Source organism: Pseudophryne corroboree, chromosome 2 (assembly GCF_028390025.1).
Source record: "Pseudophryne corroboree isolate aPseCor3 chromosome 2, aPseCor3.hap2, whole genome shotgun sequence".
In the NCBI taxonomy this organism is placed as follows: Eukaryota; Metazoa; Chordata; class Amphibia; order Anura; family Myobatrachidae; genus Pseudophryne; species Pseudophryne corroboree.
In genome coordinates, this window is record NC_086445.1 from 857,256,501 (window position 1) to 857,283,540 (window position 27,040).

General features: G+C 45.7%; 1 protein-coding gene across 2 annotated transcripts in view; it reads left to right on the plus strand.

The window, feature by feature from the left end:
- The window catches only part of CTNS (cystinosin, lysosomal cystine transporter), a 48,249-nt gene that overhangs the window by 4,790 nt on the left and 16,419 nt on the right, over positions 1 to 27,040 (plus strand). For both annotated transcript variants that reach the window (XM_063955827.1, XM_063955828.1), the window contains exons 2-10: positions 6,663 to 6,753; positions 6,847 to 6,958; positions 7,730 to 7,814; positions 9,417 to 9,520; positions 10,409 to 10,540; positions 11,442 to 11,541; positions 11,622 to 11,741; positions 13,464 to 13,634; positions 24,950 to 25,067. In XM_063955827.1, coding sequence (XP_063811897.1) covers positions 6,681 to 6,753; positions 6,847 to 6,958; positions 7,730 to 7,814; positions 9,417 to 9,520; positions 10,409 to 10,540; positions 11,442 to 11,541; positions 11,622 to 11,741; positions 13,464 to 13,634; positions 24,950 to 25,067 — 1,015 coding nt within the window. In that variant the 5' untranslated portion in view covers positions 6,663 to 6,680. The remainder of the gene's footprint in view (positions 1 to 6,662; positions 6,754 to 6,846; positions 6,959 to 7,729; positions 7,815 to 9,416; positions 9,521 to 10,408; positions 10,541 to 11,441; positions 11,542 to 11,621; positions 11,742 to 13,463; positions 13,635 to 24,949; positions 25,068 to 27,040) is intronic.

Below are 27,040 nucleotides of genomic sequence, written 5' to 3' on the forward strand. Positions count from 1 at the left end.
CACCAATTAAGTATGCTGACATCCATTCACTCTCTGGCTGTAGGCTGGGAGGCAGGTAGAGAATGCTAATTGGCCACTCTATGTAATTTACAATCAGAGCAGCCGGGCAGCATTCTCTAACTGCCTCCCAAGATGCTCCGGAAGCACTGGCCCAGGTAGCAAATGCTCTGGCCAAGTCCGCCTCTGCTCAAAGGCCACTAGAATTGTGGGGCCCTGGGCAGTTGCTCAGTGAACCCATATGTTAAGATGACCCTAAGCCTATAAATTTGGAGAATAAACAGGCTTTTTGGCAGCAGATTTATTTCCACTGAGAAGGCAGATACCCTTACTACCTCGATCACTCTTTCAGAAGTCACTAGCGCCATTGCTGCTCTTAAACCCAATGTGCACGCTATCTTAAAGACAGCACTTAAAAACAGCACTGTTCCTGGCTGTCGGCTCTGACAGCGAGGGAGTGTGCATAAAATGGACTATAAAGTAGTTGTGTTTTTTTTTCTTACTGCGCCGCGGTTGTGGCAGGGATTTCTGACCGGTTCATGCACAGACAGTATGCAGCACTGATCAGTGGGAGCAGAAACAAGGAGACACACAGGTACTTTAACACGTTCCCTCTTCAGCAAACATGTTTTAATACATGCTGGCGTTATGTGGACCCGCTTCACTGCAATCAGGAGGTGAAGCGAGTCCTTACACTTAACAACCGGACCATGTATGTTAATACATCTACCCTGTATCTCTGAACGATCCCCTAGGCCCCATGCAACCTAACCCTATTTTCTCTGACGTCCTAGTGGATGCTGGGAACTCCGTAAGGACCATGGGGAATAGCGGCTCCGCAGGAGACTGGGGACAAAAAGTAAAAGCTTTAGACTAGCTGGTGTGCACTGGCTCCTCCCCCTATGACCCCCCTCCAAGCCTCAGTTAGATTTTTGTGCCCGAACGAGAAGGGTGCAAGCTAGGTGGCTCTCCTGAGCTGCTTAGAAGTAAAAGTTTAAATAGGTTTTTTATTTTCAGTGAGTCCTGCTGGCAACAGGCTCACTGCATCGTGGGACTAAGGGGAGAAGAAGCGAACTCACCTGACTGCAGAGTGGATTGGGCTTCTTGGCTACTGGACATTAGCTCCAGAGGGACGATCACAGGTTCAGCCTGGATGGGTCCCGGAGCCGCGCCGCCGGCCCCCTTACAGAGCCAGAAGAGCGAAGAGGTCCGGAGAAAGCGGCGGCAGAAGACGTTCCTGTCTTCAAATAAGGTAGCGCACAGCACTGCAGCTGTGCGCCATTGCTCTCAGCACACTTCACACTCCGGTCACTGAGGGTGCAGGGCGCTGGGGGGGAGCGCCCTGAGACGCAATAAAAACGATATAAAAACCTTATATGGCTAAAAAAAATGCATCACATATAGCTCCTGGGCTATATGGATGCATTTATCCCCTGCCAGTTTCCTGAAAAAAGCGGGAGAAAAGGCCGCCGTGAAGGGGGCGGAGCCTTTCTCCTCAGCACACAAGCGCCATTTTCTTTCACAGCTCCGCTGGAAGGACGGCTCCCTGACTCTCCCCTGCAGTCCTGCACTACAGAAACAGGGTAAAACAGAGAGGGGGGCACTATTGGCAGCTAATATATAAATACAGCAGCTATAACAGGGAGTAACACTTATATAAGGTTATCCCTGTATATATATATATATATATATAGCGCTCTGGTGTGTGCTGGCAAACTCTCCCTCTGTCTCCCCAAAGGGCTAGTGGGGTCCTGTCCTCTATCAGAGCATTCCCTGTGTGTGTGCTGGGTGTCGGTACGATTGTGTCGACATGTATGAGGAGGAAAATGATGTGGAAGCAGAGCAATTTCCTGTGTTAGTGATGTCACCCCCTAGGGAGTCGACACCTGACTGGATGGTAGTAATTAAAGAATTACGTGACAATGTCAGCACTTTGCAAAAAACTGTTGACGACATGAGACAGCCGACAAATCAATTAGTGCCTGTTCAGGCGTCTCAGACACCGTCAGGGGCGCTAAAACGCCCGTTACCTCAGATGGTCGACACAGACCCTGACACGGATACTGAATCCAGTGTCGACAGTGACGAGACAAACGTAATGTCCAGTAGGGCCACACGTTACATGATCACGGCAATGAAGGAGGCATTGCACATTTCTGACACTACAAGTACCACAAAAAAGGGTATTATGTGGGGTGTGAAAAAACTACCAGTGGTTTTTCCTGAGTCAGATGAATTAAATGAGGTGTGTGATAAAGCGTGGGTTTCCCCCGATAAAAAACTGCTGATTTCTAATAAATTATTGGCACTATACCCTTTCCCGCCAGAGGTTAGGGCACGTTGGGAAACACCCCCTAGGGTAGATAAGGCGCTCACACGCTTATCAAAACAAGTGGCGTTACCGTCTCCTGATACGGCCGCTCTCAAGGAACCAGCTGATAGAAGGCTGGAAAATATCTTAAAAGGTATATACACACATACCGGTGTTATACTGCGACCAGCGATCGCCTCAGCCTGGATGTGCAGCGCTGGAGTGGCTTGGTCGGATTCCCTGACTGAAAATATTGATACCCTGGATAGGGACAGTATATTATTAACTATAGAGCATTTAAAGGATGCATTACTATATATGCGAGATGCACAGAGGGATATTTGCACCCTGGCATCTAGAGTAAGTGCGATGTCCATTTCTGCCAGAAGAACGTTATGGACGCGACAGTGGTCAGGTGATGCGGATTCCAAACGACATATGGAAGTATTGCCGTATAAAGGGGAGGAGTTATTTGGGGTCGGTCTATCGGACCTGGTGGCCACGGCAACGGCTGGAAAATCCACCTTTTTACCCCAGGTCACCTCTCAGCAGAAAAAGACACCGCCTTTTCAAACCCAGTCCTTTCGTCCCTATAAGGGCAAGAGGGAAAAAGGCCGCTCATTCCTGCCACGGGGCAGAGGAAGGGGAAAAAGACTGCACCATGCAGCCTCTTCCCAAGAGCAGAAGCCCTCCCCCGCTTCTGCCAAGTCCTCAGCATGACGCTGGGGCTCTGCAAGCAGACTCGGGCACGGTGGGGGGCCGTCTCAAGAATTTCAGCGCGCAGTGGGCTCACTCGCAAGTGGACCCCTGGATCCTGCAGGTAGTATCACAGGGGTACAAATTGGAATTCGAGACGTCTTCCCCCTCGCCGGTTCCTGAAGTCTGCTCTACCAACGTCTCCCTCCGACAGGGAGGCAGTATTGGAAGCTATTCACAAGCTGTATTCCCAGCAGGTGATAATCAAGGTACCCCTCCTACAACAGGGAAAGGGGTATTATTCCACGCTGTTTGTGGTACCGAAGCCGGACGGCTCGGTGAGACCAATTTTAAATCTAAAATCTTTGAACACTTACATAAAAAGGTTCAAATTCAAGATGGAGTCACTCAGAGCAGTGATAGCGAACCTGGAAGAAGGGGACTATATGGTATCTCTAGACATCAAGGATGCTTATCTCCATGTCCCAATCTACCCTTCTCACCAAGGGTACCTCAGGTTTGTGATACAAAACTGTCATTATCAGTTTCAGACGCTGCCGTTTGGATTGTCCACGGCACCACGGGTCTTTACCAAGGTAATGGCCGAAATGATGATTCTTCTTCGAAGAAAAGGCGTATTAATTATCCCTTACTTGGACGATCTCCTGATAAGGGCAAGGTCCAGGGAACAGTTAGAGGTCGGAGTAGCACTATCTCAGGTAGTGCTACGTCAGCACGGGTGGATTCTAAATATCCCAAAATCACAGCTGATTCCAACAACACGTCTACTGTTCCTAGGGATGATTCTGGACACAGTCCAGAAAAAGGTGTTTCTCCCGGAGGAGAAGGCCAGGGAGTTATCGGAGCTAGTCAGGAACCTCCTTAAACCAGGACAAGTGTCAGCGCATCAGTGCACGAGAGTCCTGGGAAAAATGGTGGCTTCTTACGAAGCGATTCCATTCGGAAGATTCCATGCAAGAACTTTTCAGTGGGATCTGCTGGACAAATGGTCCGGATCGCATCTTCAGATGCATCAGCGGATAACCCTATCTCCAAGGACAAGGGTATCTCTCCTGTGGTGGTTACAGAAGGCTCATCTTCTCGAGGGCCGCAGATTCGGCATTCAGGATTGGATGCTGGTAACCACGGATGCCAGCCTGAGAGGCTGGGGAGCAGTCACACAGGGAAGAAATTTCCAGGGCTTGTGGTCAAGCATGGAAACGTCTCTTCACATAAACGGCTGTCGCCCACGTAAACAGAACTGGGAAGCAGACTTCCTCAGCAGACACGACCTCCACCCGGGGGAGTGGGGACTTCATCCAGAAGTCTTCCAAGTGATTGTAAACCATTGGGAAAAACCAAAGGTGGACATGATGGCGTCCCGTCTCAACAAGAAACTGGACTAGATATTGCGCCAGGTCAAGGGACCCTCAGGCAATAGCGGTGGACGCTCTGGTAACTCCGTGGGTTTTCCAGTCGGTATATGTGTTCCCTCCTCTTCCTCTCATACCAAAAGTACTGAGAATCATAAGAAGGAGAGGAGTAAGAACGATACTCGTGGCTCCGGATTGGCCAAGAAGAACTTGGTACCCGGAACTGCAAGAGATGCTCACGGAGGACCCGTGGCCTCTACCTCTAAGGAAGGACCTGCTCCAGCAGGGACCTTGTCTGTTCCAAGACTTACCGCGGCTGCGTTTGACGGCATGGCGGTTAAACGCCGGATCCTGAAGGAAAAAGGCTTTCCAGATGAAGTCATCCCTACCCTGATCAAGGCCAGGAAGGATGTAACTGCAAAACATTATCATCGCATTTGGCGAAAATATGTTGCGTGGTGTGAGGCCAAGAAGGCCCCTACGGAGGAATTTCAACTGGGTCGTTTCCTACATTTCCTGCAAGCAGGATTGTCTATGGGCCTAAAATTAGGATCCATTAAGGTTCAAATTTCGGCCCTGTCGATCTTCTTCCAGAAAGAACTGGCTTCACTGCCTGAAGTTCAGACGTTTGTCAAAGGGGTACTGCATATACAGCCTCCTTTTGTGCCCCCAGTGGCACCTTGGGATCTCAATGTAGTTTTAGGGTTCCTAAAATCACATTGGTTTGAACCACTTGCCACAGTGGATTTGAAATATCTCACATGGAAAGTGGTAATGCTGTTGGCCCTGGCTTCAGCCAGGCGCGTATCAGAATTGGCGGCTTTATCCTATAAAAGCCCTTACCTGATATTTCATTCGGATAGGGCGGAATTGAGGACTCGTCCTCAATTTCTCCCTAAGGTGGTTTCAGCGTTTCACATGAATCAACCTATTGTGGTACCTGTGGCTACTAGGGACTTGGAGGACTCCAAGTTGCTGGACGTAGTCAGGGCCCTGAAAATATATGTTTCCAGGACGGCTGGAGTCAGAAAATCTGACTCGCTGTTTATACTGTATGCACCCAACAAACTGGGTGCTCCTGCTTCTAAGCAGACGATTGCTCGTTGGATTTGTAGTACAATTCAACTTGCACATTCTGTGGCAGGCCTGCCACAGCCAAAATCTGTTAAAGCCCATTCCACAAGGAAGGTGGGCTCATCTTGGGCGGCTGCCCGAGGGGTCTCGGCTTTACAACTTTGCCGAGCAGCTACTTGGTCAGGGGCAAACACGTTTGCTAAATTCTACAAATTTGATACCCTGGCTGAGGAGGACCTGGAGTTCTCTCATTCGGTGCTGCAGAGTCATCCGCACTCTCCCGCCCGTTTGGGAGCTTTGGTATAATCCCCATGGTCCTTACGGAGTTCCCAGCATCCACTAGGACGTCAGAGAAAATAAGAATTTACTTACCGATAATTCTATTTCTCATAGTCCGTAGTGGATGCTGGGCGCCCATCCCAAGTGCGGATTGTCTGCAATACTTGTAAATAGTTATTGTTACAAACAAATCGGGTTGTTTATTGTTGGAAGCCATCTTTTCAGAGGCTCCTACGGTTATCATACTGTTAACTGGGTTCAGATCACGAGTTGTACGGTGTGATTGGTGTGGCTGGTATGAGTCTTACCCGGGATTCAAGATCCTTCCTTATTATGTACGCTCGTCCGGGCACAGTATCTTAACTGAGGCTTGGAGGGGGGTCATAGGGGGAGGAGCCAGTGCACACCAGCTAGTCTAAAGCTTTTACTTTTTGTGCCCAGTCTCCTGCGGAGCCGCTATTCCCCATGGTCCTTACGGAGTTCCCAGCATCCACTACAGACTATGAGAAATAGAATTATCGGTAAGTAAATTCTTATTTTAAAGAAAGTCCTTACTTTTAGTCGCACTCATATTTTTAGTATACGATCTCTATACGCAGAATTCCTAAAAAAGTGTACTGCTTCTTCATGGTCAACGATCTCCGCTGCTTGGAGATCTGAAATCCCAGACTTACCTGATATCATAGATATGCTGTCATATACTACGAAAATGCAATATTACCGGCATTAAAGTCAGTTCGCTTACAGGAAATCCATATCCGGGTGCTCAATGGAACGTAGATCTCTCCCTCTCAAAGGAAGCACTTCATTTATCACCGAAACTGGTAGAAATTATAAAATGCTACAGTAGTTATTAGAGCCCTTCTTGTACTGTTTAGTCTTCTCTGTCACAAAAGCAGACCTTGATCTTTGCCTTTGTCATTGATCTTCAGGCCAGTGGATGTTAAAGAATGATGGAAACGATACTGAAACGGAAATGCAGTATATTTACTTTCTGTCTTTTCACCTTAGTAGGGTTTGGTGGTAAGTGGAACTTAAACTTCATCACAGCCAATAGCTAGTTTGCATGTCTTTGAGACAGAATCTGACCACTCATCAAATCCTTTTGAATTGCAGGTGCTCAGACTCTGCCACCAGTTGTGTGGTATGATGCAGCACTCAGAGTCTCTATCCCCGATGTAGTCACCCTAGTAAACGGCAGCTCCAAAGACATAAACATTACTGTAAAGTAAGTAGTTCTATTTTATTGTTTTCTGACAGAATTATGTTTATATTACAGTACTTGGGTTTTAGTGATTTTCAGTAATGATGTCTGTATTATGGCTTACATTATTGATATGCATCTTAGTCTATTATGGAGTAGATGGGTGATCTAAATACAAATCACATATCAGAAAGTTTCTTGGAGACCGGCCTCCACTTATCTAGACAAAGGCTTGTTACTGGGCCCCAAAGTTGTGAGGAGTAGAAGAAATAGTTGGAGGCTGCAGCGCTCTGCCACGATGCGTCGCTGCCTCCCGCAGGAACAACAGAGGACGCATCTGTAGCTAAAGGCACCATCTCAGTCTATCTGTTAATACCCTGGGGTATTTTTGCAAAGTGCTTCTCAGTGGGTTTGACCTCAAAACTTAAAGTGGCGCTCATATTAAAACAACCCTGGCTTAGTGCTGCTTTAATTTTTCAATGTCAATCCCACCATGAAGCAGTTGCTTTTTGTAAATATATCTCCATGTTTTGTTGTATTACTGTGTTTCTAATTGTGACTTGCAATGAAATATGCAGATGTTATATAAATAAATTATTATTATTATTATTATTATTATTATTATGTTTAGTTATATAGCACTTTTCTCCAGCAGGACACCTGTTTAATATAGAGAAGAAAAAACACTGTTTTCAGTGGTGGATATATTATTGAACCCCTAATTATTGCTAATAGTTCTTGTGGCCAGGAATTTCATTATCCATTAACACATCTGCATAATTGTTATTTCTTTAGTGCTCCATTGAATGACACTGCTGTGTTTGCTTTCAATATTACCTATTCTTCAAAGAACAAAACCATTGTCCGTCTTCCAGAAGAAGTAAGTAATATATATCTGCGCTCCTGCGTGTTGTAGCACGTCTTCATTGGGTGTGTGGACAAATATGGGTTGTGTTGCACTGCATGTTATGAGCCACTGCTGTAGCTCATTTCCATTTTGCATTTTGGTTATGTATTTTATGTTATACTTCTGTTTATGTTCCCCGTGGGTGTCATGGGGTGCTCGGATCTCACCTTTAAGGAGAGGATACTGTTATGAACCACAGGTAGTGGTTCATTCCTATTTTATGTTTATAAGTTGTCTTGCAGGCCAGGATTTCCCGTTGCTCTGTTTAAGAATACTCTTGTTTGCTGCCGGTGGTGAGTCTGTGTAATTGCAGCTTGTTCCCATGTGTTCAGCCTCACCTGGCTGCTAATTGCATCTTGTCAGTTTGGAGTCATGCAACAGGGCAGCTGCATGACATTATTAATTAGGCCTCTCTGTTATATGCTGGCTGAGTGCAATTCACAGACGCTGGTGATATTTCTAGGTTTCCAGTCTGCTTGAGTTCTGAGCTTGTTCCTGCCAGTTCCTGAGCTCCAGTCTAGCAGTGTCTGTCTAGCTGCTTCCTGTGTCGATTCCTGTGTCAGTCCCTGTGTCGATTCCTGTGCCTATGCCTGGTCGAGTTTCTGGCTTCTTGGTGTCCACCGGTCTGTCGTTTGGGATTCTGCCTGTCCTCCAATTCTGAGAGTCTGTGTCGGCAGCGTTGGGGGTTCCTGTCCGTTTGCCAGTATTTGTACCGGTACCGTGAGTAGCGGCTCTGCCGCGTCCGTCGGCCTAGGCCGCTGTATTCCTTGGTTATATCTGTCACTGGTGTTTTGCAGAGGGTTCTGCTTATGCAGTCACCGCCGATACACAAAAGTATTGTATCGGCGTGTGGACAGCATTTCCTTTGTTGTTCTTTTCCCTGGCGGAAATCCGCGCATACTTTAGTTTCAGCTTTGTTTGTAGCCCCTGGCTTTGTTGTTCATTTAGAGGGCCCCTTGTTATCACCCTGTCTCGGTTCACTCTTTGTCTCGCATTAAGACCTGAGGGGGCATCGGAGTTGGGCAGACGTAATCCGCCCTTCAAACGCGGCTGCCATGGGCCCAAGCAACTATAGTCTCGCAAGAGTGTACTGACAGCACGGGCGAGACAACGGAGATAGGGTGCCAGGGGCTATTCCCTTTCCATTCCCCTTTCCCAGCATTACGTTCTGGTATTCAGATCCTACCGTATAAGATCACCCCTGACCTGAGTATCAGAATCATAACACTGCAGGTGTATACTGTTGTTGTATCTAATGGAATGACATATTTAAAGTATTACACATGTCTATTAAAGTGCAGTTCTGAGTTTACTTAATCCAGTTTGTTAATTGATCCATATTGATTAGATTTGTCCCATCTCATGATCTCCAGGGTATAACCTAATCGTCACGTTGCTGTATTAGAAATGTGTGTACATCTGTATTTCTGTAATCCCTTCCTAATAAACCCAACAACCGCTGCGACTTCTCTCAGATCCCTCAGATACCATATGTGCCCTTCCATTTCCGGTTAAGTGATCTGATAGGAAATTGACATATTCTGTAATATTTAATTCTCTCTTCTTTTCTCCCAGGTTGTCCTATTAGCCAAAACTGTTAGTTCTGTGTTTACTGTCACTGCGGAGGATGTGGGGCAGCTCACTGCCTATCTGCACAGCAATGATTCTCACAAGACTGGGTTAGTCCACAACAGGAATGCTTTTCACATTCGTGCTGCTTGTTTGTGTAGTCAATGTGGACGCTTTTTTATCTGCAGAGAGCGTGCATCTATTTCACTTCTGCTTTTCATTAGATAACTGTAAACACAAGAAACAAACATACATAAATCAGTAAGTAACTAATGTTTTCAGAGTTGTTAAAACATGTTACCGGTGTAATAATGTCTGTTGCACAGTGCACCTCTCGACATTCCTGACTGTGAAATCAGGAAATATAAGCCTAGTTTCAATATTCCAAATTACCCCCCAATTCAATAGAGTCCGATAACTTGCCTGGTAGACAATGCCATTTGTGATCTCTGAAAAACTGGATTGCACCATTGTACAGGTGAGGGGAACACCATTGTTGTATTTTGTCTGTAGGAAGAAGATTATTTACATAAAATATACCCCAGAAGTGAAAAACCTAATTTAGCAGGTAAATCTAGAAATACACGTAGAAATGCAGGATATGCAGGGATCTAGGGACATATGTAATAGGGTGCGAGTTTGCCGGAGGTGCGGGAGGGCGGCCGATCTCGGACTTTTTTTAAAGGGGCAATCACTTACAAGGTAAAACCAGGTCTTGTAAATAATTGCTGCTTTAAAAAAAATTATTGTCAGAGATCGGCCCGTGCCCCATACCTCCGGCAAACTGGGACCCTATTACATATGCCCCCCAATGTATAAATAAACATGAAACATTGCGTTCCCATATCCGCTGATATAAAGCATGGACAAGACATACATTTCATTGTTGATTTTAATGAGTGATTTATATATATGTGCTGCTAAGCCATGTGACAAAGTGCTGCTAGTGACTCTACTGCTAATTGCATCCTAACTTGCTAACTTACCTCTAATTTTAGGCCAAGAATTCGGTTCCTGGTGATCCACAGCCGTGTTGTGGAGGTGTTAGAGCAGATCATTGGCTGGATTTATTTTTTGGCCTGGTCTGTGTCCTTCTATCCACAAGTGTTTGAGAACTGGCGAAGGAAAAGGTGATGCCCTTGTGAGCAATACAGATGACATACAGCAGCCAAACACAGTCACGCCGGAACTTTGTTAAAATGTGCTGTCAGTATTATATTAAACATATGCTTATGCGGAGGACAGAGAAGGGCAGTGCCTGGTAATTGCAGTGTTCTGGAAAGTGGTCCTAATCTTGTATATGATGTGTGTGACACACGTGTCGAAACGAAAATGTATGTAGTTGTCATTCTCCACTTTCAGGGGCAGATGTATTAACCTGTAGAAGGCATAAGGAAGTGATAAACCAGTGATAAATGCAAGGTGATAAACACACCAGCCAATCAGCTCCCATATGTAAATTAACAGGAGCTGATTGTCTGGTGCATTATATTCTGCGTGTTGAACATTCTAAAATTATGCATGTCACCGGTGAGAATGTCAAAAGTACTATAATACCCTAACCCGCAGCCTAACCCTAATGCTCATATGCAGTGGTGGCTCCAGATGTGGGGGGGAGCCAACCAACTGCCCCTCCCCCCCCCTCCCCCCCCCCCCCCCCCCCCCCTCAAGCGCTGCCAAACATTGCCGGTCGTGAATCACTGACAATGGTTTGGCTCCCCTATTTGAATGTTGGACAGCGCTGCTTCCCACGTCTGGAACCGTCACTACTCATATGTACATATTAGACATGTGTAATGTCAGCAAAAGAAAGAAGTGTTCTCTGGCACTCACTGTTAGCTATCTGCTCACCATTGGCCTCCGTGTGTTTCTGGAAATAGCAATGCTGAATGTCCTGCTGAAAATACTCCTTCATTGCAATCCTGTCTTTTGTCAACCCTGAGTGCCACCTCCATTCAGCATTATCTCCAAGTATCCGCTGCAGTTCTACAAGACATTGGATTCACATCTTCTTTCTTCTTGCTATTTTAGTGTTGTCGGCCTGAGTTTTGACTTCCTGGCATTAAATCTTACTGGCTTCATAGTATACAGTGTTTTCAATGTTGGACTTTTCTGGATCCCCTATATTAGGGTAAACTTTCAATTTTGGATTATAATTTCCTACATACGATTATAGGCTGTATAACAAATCTGCATTCATTTCTGTTATAGGAACAATTTATTCAGGTCTACCCTAATGGAGTGATACCAGTGGATGCCAATGATGTCTTTTTTAGCCTCCATGCGGTGGCGCTAACACTTGTCACAATAATTCAGTGCTGTATTTATGAGGTGAGTGAGTGCCACCGCTTTTGGTGTCCTCCTTTGTTTGTTACTATGGAGTTTCATTGGTAAGTAGTGGCCACCCATACCTGGGCAGTGGGAGTAGGTTATATGGAGTTGTTGCCCATTGCAAACAATGAGATTCTAGCCATCATTTATGTAGTAAAGCCTTTAAAATGATAGCTGGAATCTGATTGTTGCTATAAGCAACACCTCCGCTTGCTCTCTTTGGGTTTTACAAAACCCCATTGGCCACTTGTGGGTGCAATACGGTAATGACCTCAGACATAATGAAGTCATGGTCATCATCATACTACATTCTTTGCCTGTGTGACATTGCACTATCAGATATTCATCTAGATTGACAACTGTCAAAATCATAGGCGGGATGTAATACCGCCCGAGTCCGGCGGCCATGGGGGTAAGCCGGCCGGACTCGGACGTTTTTTAAAGGGACAATCACAAGGAATGGTTTTGCCTTGTAAGTGATTGCCCCTTTTAAAAAAAGTCAGAGTTTGGCCGCCATCCTGCATGGGCGCCGGTTTGGGGCATCCCGCCGCATATCTGTATGGACATTTGAAGAGCAGTATGCATGCCTGATGAACTGCTTATGAAACAGAGATTCTTAAAGGCAGGGCAAACATAGGTATAAAAGAGCAAGTAATGTCACAATCTGTAGGTAATATATAAACGTTATATAAATACATCATTCGTCAGGTCCACCATGCTCTCTTTCCCATCTACAGCAGGTTGACTTTATAATAATGAGCTTCTCTTATTTAAACAGGCAGCTAGTGACTGATAGCTTTCTATTTGATTCATTTTCATGAATGTACAATGTGGATTTGTGGTTTCATACACAGGGAAAGCTTAGTGATGTCACAGCAGCTCATATGACTGCATCAGGTGCTTTTTGACCTGTGCTGCATCCCGTTAGATCACTCTCCATAGCAGATAACCTAATGTCACTTTTAGATTTTAGTAGTCTCTCTTACAATTTATTCTCTGTTACTATATTGTTGTACAATAAATAGAACTACCAAGAAGAAGTACAGATGTGTCCTCTTACATCCTTGCTGAAGTCACGCTAAACAGCCCTTGAAGACTCTGTAGCTTCCAGCGTCTTTTTTGCGTTTTTTCCGCGAAAATGCGTATTAGACGCAAAGTAATGTAACGAACAAGCAGCTTCTGCTGATTAAAATGATATGCAGCATGCCTATATTCTGTGTAATTGCGGCTGTATCTGCATCTGAAATGCCACGTAACAGTGATTTCCAGGAAAACACTGTAGCATAGCATTTTGTTTGCAAATACATCACACACAGAATATAGGCATGCTGCATATCATTTTAATCGGCAGAAGCTGCGTGTGCATCCTATTACATTACTTTGCGCGAAAAAATGCAAAAAAAACGCTCTGCGCTACAGTCACACGGCATTCACGCGTTATGTGTAACGCGACTTGTAGCGCACAGAGCAAAGATATGAGGACACATCTGTAGCCCTTTATACTTTTCAACCCTAAGCAAATGTTTAACAAGAATGTTAATAAATACAATATACAGTATAACTAAATTGCCTTACAGTATACAGAGTAATATTTTTATAATATTTTTATAGTAAGTTGCTGAGCTAAAACTAAGATTTTTGTCATGTCATATCCTTGTTTTTAGTAAAAAGTGGCACTACACATAGTATATTTTTCTAATGTGTTCTAATATTTTCACACAGCGAGGGACCCAGACGGTTTCTAAGGTGGCGGTTGGACTTCTGGTCATTGCCTGGTTATTTGCGTTCTCCATGTTGTTTGTAGCAGTGGCAGGAAAAGTCACCTGGCTTCAATTCTTATTCTGCTTTTCCTATATAAAGCTGGCAATTACCCTAATGAAATACTTTCCACAGGTAACAAACAGTAACAGATGGGACCATATATATATATATATATATATATATATATATATATATATATATATATATTACATCTCGTTAGGTCCATATATATTTGAACACTGACACAATTTTCACAATTCTGACTTTGTACACCACCACAATGGATTTGAAATGAAACAATGTAAATGTAAATGCAACTGAAGTGAGTGCAGACTTTCACCTTTGATTCAAGGAGTTGAGCAAAAATATTGTATGAAACGTTTAGGAATTGTAACCATTTTTGTACACAGTACCCTTATTTTCAGGGGCTCAAATGTAATTGGACAAATGAACATAATCATAAATAAAATGTTTATAATACTTTGCCGAGCAATGACTACCTGAAGTCTGGAACCCATGGACATCACCAAGTGTTGGGTTCCTTCTTTGTTATGCTTTGCTAGGTCTTTACTGCAACTGTTTTTAGTTGTTTTCTCTAACGTCCTAGTGGATGCTGGGGACTTCGTAAGGACCATGGGGAATAGACGGGCTCCGCAGGAGACTGGGCACTCTAAGAAAGATTTAGTACTACTGGTGTGCACTGGCTCCTCCCTCTATGCCCCTCCTCCAGACCTCAGTTAGAATCTGTGCCCGGCCAGAGCTGGGTGCTTTTAGTGGGCTCTCCTGAGCTTGCTAATAAGAAAGTATTTTAGTTAGGTTTTTTATTTTCAGAGAGCTTCTGCTGGCAACAGACTCTCTGCTACGAGGGACTGAGGGGAGAGAAGCAAACCTACTAACTGCGGCTAGGTTGCGCTTCTTAGGCTACTGGACACCATTAGCTCCAGAGGGTTCGAACACAGGATCTTAACCTTGGTCGTCCGTTCCCGGAGCCGCGCCGCCGTCCCCCTCGCAGAGCCAGAAGACAGAAGCCGGCAGAAGCAAGAAGACATTGAAATCGGCGGCAGAAGACTCCTGTCTTCACATGAGGTAGCGCACAGCACTGCAGCTGTGCGCCATTGCTCCCACACTAACCCACACACTCCGGTCACTGTAGGGTGCAGGGCGCAGGGGGGGGCGCCCTGGGCAGCAATTAAGTACCTCCTGGCAAAAGCAGCATATATACAGTTGGACACTGTTATATGCATGAGCCCCCGCCATTAATTTTACACAAAATCGCGGGAGAAGCCCGCCGCTGAGGGGGCCTTCTTCCTCAGCACTCACCAGCGCCATTTTCTCTCCACAGCTCCGCTGAGAGGAAGCTCCCCTGCACGATAGAGAGGGTGTAAAAAAGAGGGGGGGCACATAAATTTGGCGTAAAAACAATATATACAGCAGCTACTGGGTTAACACTAAGTTACTGTGTGATTCCTGGGTCATATAGCGCTGGGGTGTGTGCTGGCATACTCTCTCTCTGTCTCTCCAAAGGGCCTTGTGGGGGAACTGTCTTCAAATAGAGCATCCCCTGTGTGTGTGGTGTGTCGGTATGTGTGTGTCGACATGTCTGAGGTAAAAGGCTCCCCTAAGGAGGAGAGAGAGCAAATATGTGTGTGAGAGGGTGTCTCCGTCGACAACGCCGACACCTGTTTGGATATGTGTAAGTGCTGAGGTGAATTTATTGCACAAAAGATTAGAGAACAGACAGGAAATCTACCCATGTCTGTCCCTGTGTCACAGAGACCTTCAGAGTCTCGCAATGCTCACTATCCAAAATAATAAACACTGATATCGACACGGAGTTTGACTCCAGTATCGACTGCGATAATGCAAAGTTACAGCCAAGATAGCTGAAAGGTATTCAATATATGATTATTGTAATAAAAGATGATTTGCATATCACTGATGACTCATTTGTCCCTGACACAAGGGTACACATGTTAAGGGGAAGAAAGCTGAGGTAAATTTCCCTCCTCTCATGAGGAAAAAGAGCGGGAATCTCCAGACAAGAGACTGCAGCTTCCCACAAAAAATTCTCAGGCAGTATCCTTTCCCCGCTAGGGCCAGGATGTGTTGGGAATCTTCCCCTAGGGTGTCCTGTTTGCACAGAAGGTAGCACTAGCTATTCTCAGGGATCCTGCAGATAGCGTGCACATTCTAGTATACTACTCAGACCGGCGATTGTGTCGGCATGGGTTTATAGCGCTGTGGCAGCGTGGACAGGTACCTTATCAGCAGAGATTGAGACCCTAGTATGCATATAGATATATATAGATATATATATATATATATATATATATATTAAAGATGCTGTCTTAAGTGATAGATAAATATATATAAAACATGCCCAAAGAGACATGAGTATACTGGGTCCTAGAGTCAAAGCTATGTCGATTTCTGCTTGACGTGTCCTGTAGAATATGCAATGGACAGATGATGCCGACTTAAGAGGCATGTGGAAGGCTGAGGATTGTGTGGAGAAGGGTTCTCGGACCTGGTCTACACAGCTATAGCTGGTAATTCTGATATTTTGCCTTATATTCCTGCACAGCCTAGGAAAGCACGACATTATCAAATGCAGCCTTTCGAATAAAGAAACAAGAAAGTCCGAGGTGCGTCCTTTCTTGCCAGAGGCGGGGGCACAGGAAAGAAGCTGCACAACACAGCTAGTTCCCAGGAACAGAAGTCCTCCCCGGCCTCTACAAAAATCCACCGCAAGGTGGAGCTAGGCCCGGTGGGGGCACGCCTTCATCAGTTCAGCCACAAGTGGGTTCACTCCCTGTTAGATCCCTGGGCAATAGATATTGTGTCTCAGGCATACAAGCTGGACTTTGAGAAGACGCCCCCTCACCGACGGCCCTGGTGGCTTTCCCCCACGAAAGGGAAACAGTGTTAACTGCAATTCAGAAATTGTATCTTCAACAGGTGGTGGTCAAGGTTCCCCTCCTTCAACAAGGAGGGGGTTATTATTCGACCATGTTGTAGTCCCGAAACCAGACGGTTCGGTCGGACCCAGATTGAATTTAAAATCCCTGAACATATACCTGAAAGGGTTCAAGTTCAAGATGGAATCGCTAAGAGCTGTTATTGCAAGCCTGAAAGGGGGAGATTTTATGGTGACTCGGGACATAAAGGATGCATACCTTCATGTCCCCATTTATCCACCTCATCAGGCGTACCTCAGAATTGCGGTACGGGATGGTCATTACCAATTTCAGACGTTGCCGTTTGGTCTCTCCACGGCCTTGAGAATATTCACCAAGGTAATGGCGGAAATGATGGTGCTCCTGCGGAAGCAAGGTGTCACTATTATCACGTACTTGGACGATCTCCTCATAAAAGCGAGATCAAGAGAGCAGTTGCTGAACAGCGTATCACTTTCTCTGGGAGTGAAACGGCAACACGGCTGGATTCTATATATTCCAAAGTCGCAGTTGGTTCTTACAGCTCATCTGCTTCTCCTAGGCATGATCCTAGACACAGACCAGAAAAGGGTTTATCTCCCGATAGAGAGAGCTCAGAAGCTCGTGACACTGGTCAGGAATCTATTAAAACCAAAACAGGTGTCAGTGCATCACTGCACTCGAGTCCTGGAAAGGAGGGTGGCATCATTCGAGGCCATTCCCTTCGGCAGGTTCCATAGGAGGACCTTCCAATGGGACTTACTGGACAAGTGGTCCGGATCACATCTTCGGATGCATCGGTTAATCACCCTATCCCCCCGAGCCAGGGTGTCTCTCCTGTGGTGACTGCAGAGTGCTCACCTTCTCGAAGGTCGCAGATTCGGCATTCAGGACTGGGTCCTGGTGACCACGGATGCAAGCCTCCGAGGGTGGGGGGCAGTCACACAGGGAAGAAATTTCCAAGGGCTGTGGTCAAGGCAGGAGACTTGCCTTCACATCAATATCCTGGAACTAAGGGCCATATACAACGCCCTAAGTCAAGCGGAGACCCTGCTTCGCGGCCAACCGGTTCTGATCCAGTCAGACCGCAGTGGCTCATGTAAACCGCCAAGGCGGCACAAGGAGCAGGGTGGCGATGGTAGAAGCCACCAGAATTCTTCGCTGGGCGGAGAATCACGTAAGCGCACTGTCAGCAGTGTTCATTCCGGGAGTCGACAACTGGAAAGCAGACTTCCTCAGCAGGCACGACCTCTACCCGGGAGAGTGGGGACTTCATCAGGAAGTCTTCACGCAGATTGCAAATCGATGGGAACTGCCACAGGTGGACATGATGGCGTCCCGCCTCAATAAAAAGCTAAAAAGGTATTGCGCCAGGTCAAGGGACCCTCAGGCGATAGCTGTGGACGCACTAGTAACACAGTGGGTGTTCCAGTCGGTCTATGTGTTTTCTCCTCTTCCTCTCATACCAAAGGTGCTGAGAATTGTAAGAAAAAGAGGAGTGAGAACAATACTCATTGTTCCGGATTGGCCAAGAAGGACTTGGTACCTGGAACTGCAAGAAATGCTCACAGAGGACCCATGGCCTCTGCCTCTCAGACAGGACCTGTTGCAACAAGGGCCCTGTCTGTTTCAAGACTTATCGCGGCTGCGTTTGACGGCATGGCGGTTGAACGCCGGATTCTAGCGGAAAAAGGCATTCCGGATGAAGTTATTCCTACGCTGATAAAGGCTAGGAAGGACGTGACAGCAAAGCATTATCACCGTATATGGCGAAAATATGTTGCTTGGTGTGAGGCCAGGAAGGCCCCTACAGAGGAATTCCAGCTGGGTCGATTCCTGCACTTCCTACAGTCAGGTGTGACTATGGGGCCTAAAATTAGGGTCCATAAAGGTCCAGATTTCGGCCCTATCCATTTTCTTTCAAAAAGAACTGGCTTCACTGCCTGAGGTTCAGACGTTTGTTAAGGGAGTGCTGCATATTCAGCCCCCTTTTGTGGCACCTTGGGATCTTAACGTGGTGTTGGGTTTCCTGAAATCCCACTGGTTTGAGCCACTTAAGACTGTGGAGCTAAAGTATCTCACGTGGAAAGTGGTCATGCTGTTGGCCTTAGCTTCGGCTAGGCGTGTGTCAGAATTGGCGGCTTTGTCATGTAAAAGCCCCTATCTGGTTTTCCATATGGACAGGGCAGAATTGCGGACTCGTCCGCAATTTCTGCCAATGGTGGTGTCATCTTTTCATTTGAACCAACCTATTGTGGTGCCTGCGGCTACTTGTGACTTGGAGGATTCCAAGCGGTTTGACGTAGTCTGGGCTTTGAAGATTTAGGTAACCAGAACGGCTGGAGTCAGGAAGACTGACTCGCTGTTTATCCTGTATGCATCCAACAAGCTGGGTGCTCCTGCTTCAAAGCAAACTATTGCTCGCTGGATCTGTAACACGATTCAGCAGGCTCATTCTGCGGCTGGATTGCCGCATCCAAAATCGGTGAAAGCCCATTCCACAAGGAAGGTGGGCTCTTCTTGGGCGGCTGCCCGAGAGGTCTCAGCATTACAGCTTTGCCGAGCTGCTACTTGGTCGGGTTCAAACACCTTTGCAAAATTCTACAAGTTTGATACCCTGGCTGAGGAGGACCTTGTGTTTGCCCATTCGGTGCTGCAGAGTCATCCGCACTCTCCCGCCCGTTTGGGAGCTTTTGTATAATCCCCATGGTCCTTACGGAGTCCCCAGCATCCACTAGGACGTTAGAGAAAATAAGATTTTACTCACCGGTAAATCTATTTCTCGTAGTCCGTAGTGGATGCTGGGCGCCCGTCCCAAGTGCGGACTTTCTGCAATACGTGTATATAGTTATTGCTTATTAAAGGGTTATGTTATGTTGGCATCCATTGGTTGATGCTCTGTTGTTTGTTCATACTGTTAACTGGGTAAGTTTATCACAAGTTATACGGTGTGATTGGTGTGGCTGGTATGAGTCTTACCCTGGGTTCCAAAATCCTTTCCTTGTAATGTCAGCTCTTCCGGGCACAGTTTCCTTAACTGAGGTCTGGAGGAGGGGCATAGAGGGAGGAGCCAGTGCACACCAGTAGTACTAAATCTTTCTTAGAGTGCCCAGTCTCCTGCGGAGCCCGTCTATTCCCCATGGTCCTTACGGAGTCCCCAGCATCCACTACGGACTACGAGAAATAGATTTACCGGTGAGTAAAATCTTATTTATTCATGGGTCTTTCTGTCTTTTAGTTTTGTCTTCAACAAGTGAAATGTATGCTCGATCGGGTTGAGATCAGGTGACTGACTCAGCCATCGCAGAATATTCCACTTCTTTGCCTTAAAAAAAAAAAAAACTTCCTGGGTTGCTTTGACAGTATGTTTGCTAAAGTGACATCACCCAGTGCCATTGGAAGCCATGCATGCACATGCCATCACACTACCTCCACAATGTTTTATAGATGATGTGGTATGTTTTGAACCATTCCGAGCCTCCTTCATACTTTTTTTCTTGCCATCATTCTGGTACAGGTTGATCTTGATTTAATCTATCCAAAGAATGCTGTTCCAGAACTGGTCTGGCATTTTTAGATTTTTTTGGGCAAAGTCTAATCTGTCCTTTCTATTTTTGAGGCTTATTAATGGTTTGCATCTTGCTGTGTATTTGCCTTTGTAAAAGTATTTTCTTTGTGGTAGACTTGGATAAGTGTTCTTCACTTGGCTGGATGTTGTGAAGGGTTTTCTTTACTATGGAAAGGATCCCACGCTCATCCACCACTGTTGTCTTCTGTGGATCTCCAGACATTTTTGTGTTGCCTAGTTCCCCAGTGCGTTCTATTTTTTTTTTTTTCTCAGAATATACTTAATTGTTAATTTGGTCACAACTTAGATTTCTGCTATCTCTCTCTGATGGATTTTGTTTTGCTTTTGCAGCCTAAGGATGGCCTGTTTCACTTACATTGAGAGCTCCTTTGACTGCATGTTGTGGGTTTACAGTAATAGCTTCCAAATGCAAATGCCACACTTGGGGGTATATGCAATTCACGGCGAATCGCGGCAAATTATCGCCGTTTTTTAATTCGACACAATTCGACAGGTGAATTCCGGCAGGTGGCTGCCGGAATTCACCATATTCAATGAAAAACGGATTCGACATTCCCGCGGGCGAAAAACGGACTTTTTGCCGGATTTTGCCGCAAATTAAAAAAACGGGGAAAAACCCGGAAAAAAATGGCGTGGGGTCCCCCCTCCAAAGCATAACCAGCCTCGGGCTCTTCGAGCTGGTCCTGGTTCTAAAAATGCGGGGACAAAAATTGACATGGGATCCCCCGTATTTTTAAAACCAGCACTGGGCTCTGCGCCTGATGCTGGTGCAAAAAATACGGGGGACAAAAAGAGTAGGGGTCCCCCGTATTTTATACACCAGCATCAGGCTCCACTAGCTGGACAGATAATGCCACAGCCGGGGGTCACTTTTATACAGCGCCCTGCGGCCGTGGCATTAAATATCCAACTAGTCACCCCTGGCCGGGGTACCCTGGGGGAGTGGGGACCCCTTCAATCAAGGGGTCCCCCCCCCCAGCCACCCAAGGGCCAGGGGTGAAGCCCGAGGCTGTCCCCCCCCATCCAAGGGCTGCGGATGGGAGGCTGATAGCCTTGAGTAAAATGACAGAATATTGTTTTTTCCAGTAGTACTACAAGTCCCAGCAAGCCTCCCCCGCAAGCTGGTACTTGGAGAACCACAAGTACCAGCATGCGGGAGAAAAACGGGCCCGCTGGTACCTGTAGTTCTACTGGGAAAAAAATACCCAAATAAAAACAGGAGACACACACCTTGACAAGTACAACTTTATTACACACTGCCGACACACACATACTTACCTATGTTGACACGCCGACTGCCACAGTCTCCGACGATCCGGGGTACCTGTGAAAAAAATTAGACTCACCTCAATCCAGTGTCCGGGAGATAATCCACGTACTTGTTAAAAAAAAAAACACGAACACCCGTACCATGCCGGACTGAAAGGGGTCCATGTTTACACATCAGACCCCTTTCCCCGAATGCCGGGACACCACGTGACTCCTGTCACTGAGGTCCCTTCAGCCAATCAGGAAGCGCTACTTCCGTGGCGCTCACCTGATTGGCTGTGCGCGTGTGACCTCAGACAGCGCATCGCAAAGCCTCTCCATTACTTTCAATGGTGGGAACTTTGCCGTCAGCGGTGGGGTTACCCACGGTCAGCCGCTGACCGGCGGGTGACCCCACCGCTAGCCGCAAAATTCCCACCATTGAATATAATGGAGAGGCTTTGCGATGCGCTGTCAGCTCAGACGCGCACAGAGCCAATCAGCAGAGTGCAAGGACGTTGCGCTCGCTGATTGGCTTACGAGACCTTTCAGTGACAGCTGTCACGGGGGGGGGGGGGGTCTCTCTGCATTCGTGGAAAGGGGTCCCATGTGTCAACATGGGACCCCTTTCAGTCCGTGTGGTACGGGTGTCCGGTTTGTTTTTTTGACAAGTTCGTGGATTTACCTCTGGACCATGGATGAGGTGAGTGTATTTATCTTTTCTTTTCAGGTACCCCTGGATTCTACTTGGAGAAGAGGACCGATGTCGGCGTGTGAACATAGGTAAGTATGTGTGTGTCGACGTATGAAATAAAGTTTTACTTTCACGGTGTCGGTCTCCTGTTTTTATTTGGGTATTTTTTTTCCAGTAGAACTACAGGTACCAGCGGGCCCGTTTTTCTCCCGCATGCTGGTACTTGTGGTTCTCCAAGTACCAGCTTGCGGGGGAGGCTTGCTGGGACTTGTAGTACTACTGGAAAAAACAATATTCTGTCATTTTTCACAAGGCTATCAGCCTCCCATCCGCAGCCCTTGGATGAGGGGGACAGCCAAGGGCTTCACCCCTGGCCCTTGGGTGGCTGGGGGGGGGGACCCCTTGATTGAAGGGGTCCCCACTCCCCCAGGGTACCCCGGCCAGGGGTGACTAGTTGGATATTGAATGCCACGGCCGCAAGGCACTGTATAAAAGTGACCCCCGGCTGTGGCATTATCTGTCCAGCTAGTGGAGCCCGATGCTGGTGTAAATAATACGGGGGACCCCTACTCTTTTTGTCCCCCGTATTTTTTGCACCAGCACCAGGCGCAGAGCCCAGTGCTGGTTTTAAAAATACGGGGAACCCCTGTCAATTTTTTTCCCGCATTTTTAGAACCAGGACCAGCTCGAAGAGCCCGAGGCTGGTTATGCTTTGGAGGGGGGACCCCACGCCATTTTTTTCAGGGATTTTACCATTCCATCCAAAAAAAATAATAATATATATTATTTTTTAAAACTATATAAATAATACTTGTGCCTCCAAAAAAGACAAACCAAGTGCCTAATCCCTTCTAATATAAATAGATATGATATTACCAAGAAAAAAAAACGCAAAAAAAACATGTTTTAAAATTTTTTTATTAGTTTCACCCACCAAAGTGTGGCGGATTGAAAATGACGAATTTACTGTCTAAAAGCACTGTTGTCGAATTTCCAAACTTCCATTGAATAGACTTTGGTCGAATTGCAGCATGTGTATCATTGCAAAAAAGTCGAATTTGTCAAAAGTCGAATTTCAAAAAGTCGAATTTTGAAAGTCCGTTTTTTTTGTCGGAAAGTACTGAATTGCATTGTCGATTTTTTTTTTATTTATTTTTTTATTTTTTTTTGACGAAAAATTCCCGAAATTCGACAATTTCGGGAATTCGACCGCAATTGCATATACCCCTTGGAATCAATTCCTGACCTTTTGCCTGCTTAATTGATAAAAAAAATAACGAAGGCATAGTCCAGACCTGTCCATGAAACAGCTTTTAAGTCAATTGTCAATTACTTTTGGTCCCTTGAAAAGAGGGGGCTACATTATAAACATCTGTAATTCCTAAACCTTTCCTCCAATTTGGGTGTGAATACCCTTAAATTAAAGCTGCTAATCTGCACTATAAAACCATATTCATTCCATCACTGTAACTTGACTAGTTTGGGCACACTTTGCCAGCTGCCGGCAGCATACCGACATGGGGATCCAGTCAACAGAATGCCGCTGGGGGGGGGGGGGGGGGGGCGAGCGAGTGCAACAAAGCCCCTTGCGGGCTCGCTGCGCTTGCCACAGATTCTATTCCCACTCTGTGGGTGTTGTGGATACCCACGAGTGGGAATAAACCCTGTGGGTAGGCTTTCTGACTGCTGGCATTTTGAGTGCTTGGGGCTCCGGTGTCAGCAGTTTTGGGCTATTTATTCTTCTGAACAAAATGGATGCATTTTAGTTACTGTATTTCTTTTATATTTCAAAATGTGTGTATACCTTGTTTCAGGTAAGGCAGAAGCTGCATTGTACGTTATTTCCTGTAAATGTAAAGATGGTACAATTGGGGACTGAACACACATTTTGATTACAAATCTTTCTTTAAAATGTTTTTTGGTTGTCAGACACAAACTGATTTTACTAATCTGCTAGCTTTTAGTATTTTCTAATTAAAATGTTATTAGATTTTAAAATGGACAAGAGGAGGATAGATACGGAAAGAATCACTTACGTGTATAAACAGGTGCTTGAGCAAGATATTTTTCCCCCTAATCTGGAGCACCATTTGTAAAGTCTACTACAACATGTTTACACATTCTTTCCCACGTTGCACCTGGAACTTCCCCTGCACTACTACATTGTTTAGCAAAGCTCTATTTAGGAGAATTAATCTTATTATTTTGCCTTTAAAAAATTTGTGACCTTGGTGGAGAGAGGTTTTTTTTCTCCCTGATAGGAGATTCAATACCGGTATTTGAATTTGGTTTTCCAAGTTGAGTGATGACGAGTGCTATTAACCACTTGCTTGGCATGGGCGCATCAGATGCGACCATGCCTGCAAGTGCTTTATCTGACCTGGTTGCACAGGATGCGACCAGTCAGATAAAGTGTGTTAGCAGCGGCAGGGAAGAGAAACCTCCCTCTGCTGCTGCTGTCAGAGGGACCGGAAGGTCCTTGCACTCTCCCCGACTGATTGCCGTGCTGCCGATCACTGCTAATTGGTCAGCACGGCAGGATCCCCCCCCTCTCCAGCAGCTGCAGACAAAAGCAGCCGCTGGGGAAGTGTAAATTAATTCCCACAAGCCACCCCCAGACTCCCCCTGTATACCTGGAGGCTGTCACAGCTGTCAAAATGAAAGTCGCAATGTTTCCGATGGTCGCGATATTCTCGATCGATGTTTGAAAAAGATATATTATTTTATTTCTTTTTTTTAAATAAAATTTTATTTTATTTTTTTTAACTAAAATCATTTTGGATAGGGTTAAATTCATATTCTTCACCTAATTCACTCATACAAAAAAAAAACGACAATTTCGGAGCGGTTTTTTTGGGGAAAAATAGTCAATTAAGTGGTTAAGGTGCTTTTGGAATCAACTGTAGAAATAACACCTGTATTTTACGGCATTAACGATATGGGTTGCTGATGTGAGCAAATGTTCTGTTTTGCATTTCAGGTCTACATGAATTTCCATCGGAAAAGCACACAGGGATGGAGTATTGGAAACGTGCTGCTTGACTTCACAGGCGGCAGTTTCAGTATTATACAAATGTTCTTGCAGTCTTATAATAATGGTAAGTATGTGAGATAGCAGATCAGATGCGACATTTCCATTTCCCTGAAGAAGCCTGAGAAGGACATATGGGGTGTGAAGGATACAATTGTACTGTAAAACATATTCATTGACTGGTTCCCATCAAAACCAGTTCCCTCTTTGAGGTGATTCTGACATCTAGGTAGATTGTGCCATAATTAACTGCTCTATGATGGATGATATTCACATTGGGTCATGAGACAAGTAAGTAACATATCATCATGGAAGCACAAAGTGTACTTCCTACCGCAGGCAAAAATAATAAAACTCAATATTAACGTAGAAGCAACTCAGTCTAACACCATGGATATAGCTCAGCAAATGGTTGCATGGATAAGAACATGGCATAATCTGGAAAACGGTATTGGATAATTGTTTCTGCGTCAGTAGTGGATAAAGATTTCCAGGACGGCATCTTTTTTTTTTTTTCAGGTGCTGTAGATGGACTTTTTTGATCTGTTACATACATTCCTGACAGGGGCATACATTACTTTATAATGAATGCCATGTACAAGGGGTTTCCTGTCTATCACACCCTTTATATGGGTATGGGTCGTTGGGTCGGCTCAACTTAGGTCAACAGTCAATAGGTCGACCACTGAAGGTCGACATGCATTAGGTCGACAGGGGCAATAGGTCGACGTGATCATTAGGTCGACATGTACTAGGTCAAAAGGTCGACATGGGTTTTTGGACTTTTTTTGTGTCGTTTTCTTCGTAAAGTTACCGGGAACCCCAATTAGTGCTTCATGCTTTGGGCAAGGTGCCTCGCTCAGCTACCGCTGCGCTCGGCACAGGTTACCGTTCCCAATTGTAGTCCACGTGGATCGTAAAGTATGAAAAAGTCCAAAAAATGAAAACATTTTTGAAAAACTCATGTCGACCTATTGCCCCTGTCAACCTTATGCATGTCGACCTTCAGTGGTCGACCTAATGACTGTCGATCTAAGTTGTGTCGACCTATATCTCTTGCAAATTAACTGGGGGTCACGTTTTCATGAATAAATATAGGTAATCCAGAGCTTTAATGATCTCTCTGGTATATAGAATGTATTGTGTTTGTTATAGCTGCCTCCACTGTATTTATCAAAATCTCTTGCAAAGCATGATGTGTTATATTTAGGGGTTGAAGTTAAAATGCCGGCTGTCAGGATCCCGGTGTTCAGGATACCGATGCCGGAATCCCGGTGCTACAAGGCTAGTCCCACTTGTGGTTGTCCACGACACCCATAAAGTGGGAATAGATCCTGTGGCGAGCCCACAAGGGGACTCTCCGCGCTTGCACCAGTGCTGGCATTCTGACAGCAGTATGCTGCTGTCGGGATATTGTCCGCCGCCAAATATGATATATACGTTATGGTAAGAACTTACCGTTGATAACGGTATTTCTCCTAAGTCCACAGGTTCCATAGGATAACAATGGGATATGATGGAGCGACAGCGGATTGGCATCAAACGATCAAAAGCTTTCAGGCCTCCCAGGATGCAATGGGCCCGTCCATATATCCCCGCCCACTGGCTCAGGCAAATCAGTTGTATTCCAAAGCACTAGGCAGGAGCATCATGTAGAGCCCTAATCAGGCGAGAAGAACACACATGCACACCCTTCCGTACAAGAAGGAAGAGGTTAGTGAGTAGAAGGATCCTCAAATCAGGTGCGTCAGGGTAGGATCCCTGTGGATCCTGTGGACTTAGGAGAAATACCGTTAATAACGGTAAGTTCTTACCATAAAGTATATTTCTCCGGCAGGGTCCACAGATTATCCACAGGATAACAGTGGGATTTCCCAAAGCAATTTAATGGTGGGGACGCTTCTGATGGGACAGGAGAACCTTACGTCCGAATTCAGCATCATGAGAGGCAAAAGTATCCAAGGCATAATGTCTAATGAATGTTTTAATGGAAGACCATGTGGCTGCCTTACATATCTGTTCTGCTGAAGCACCATGTTG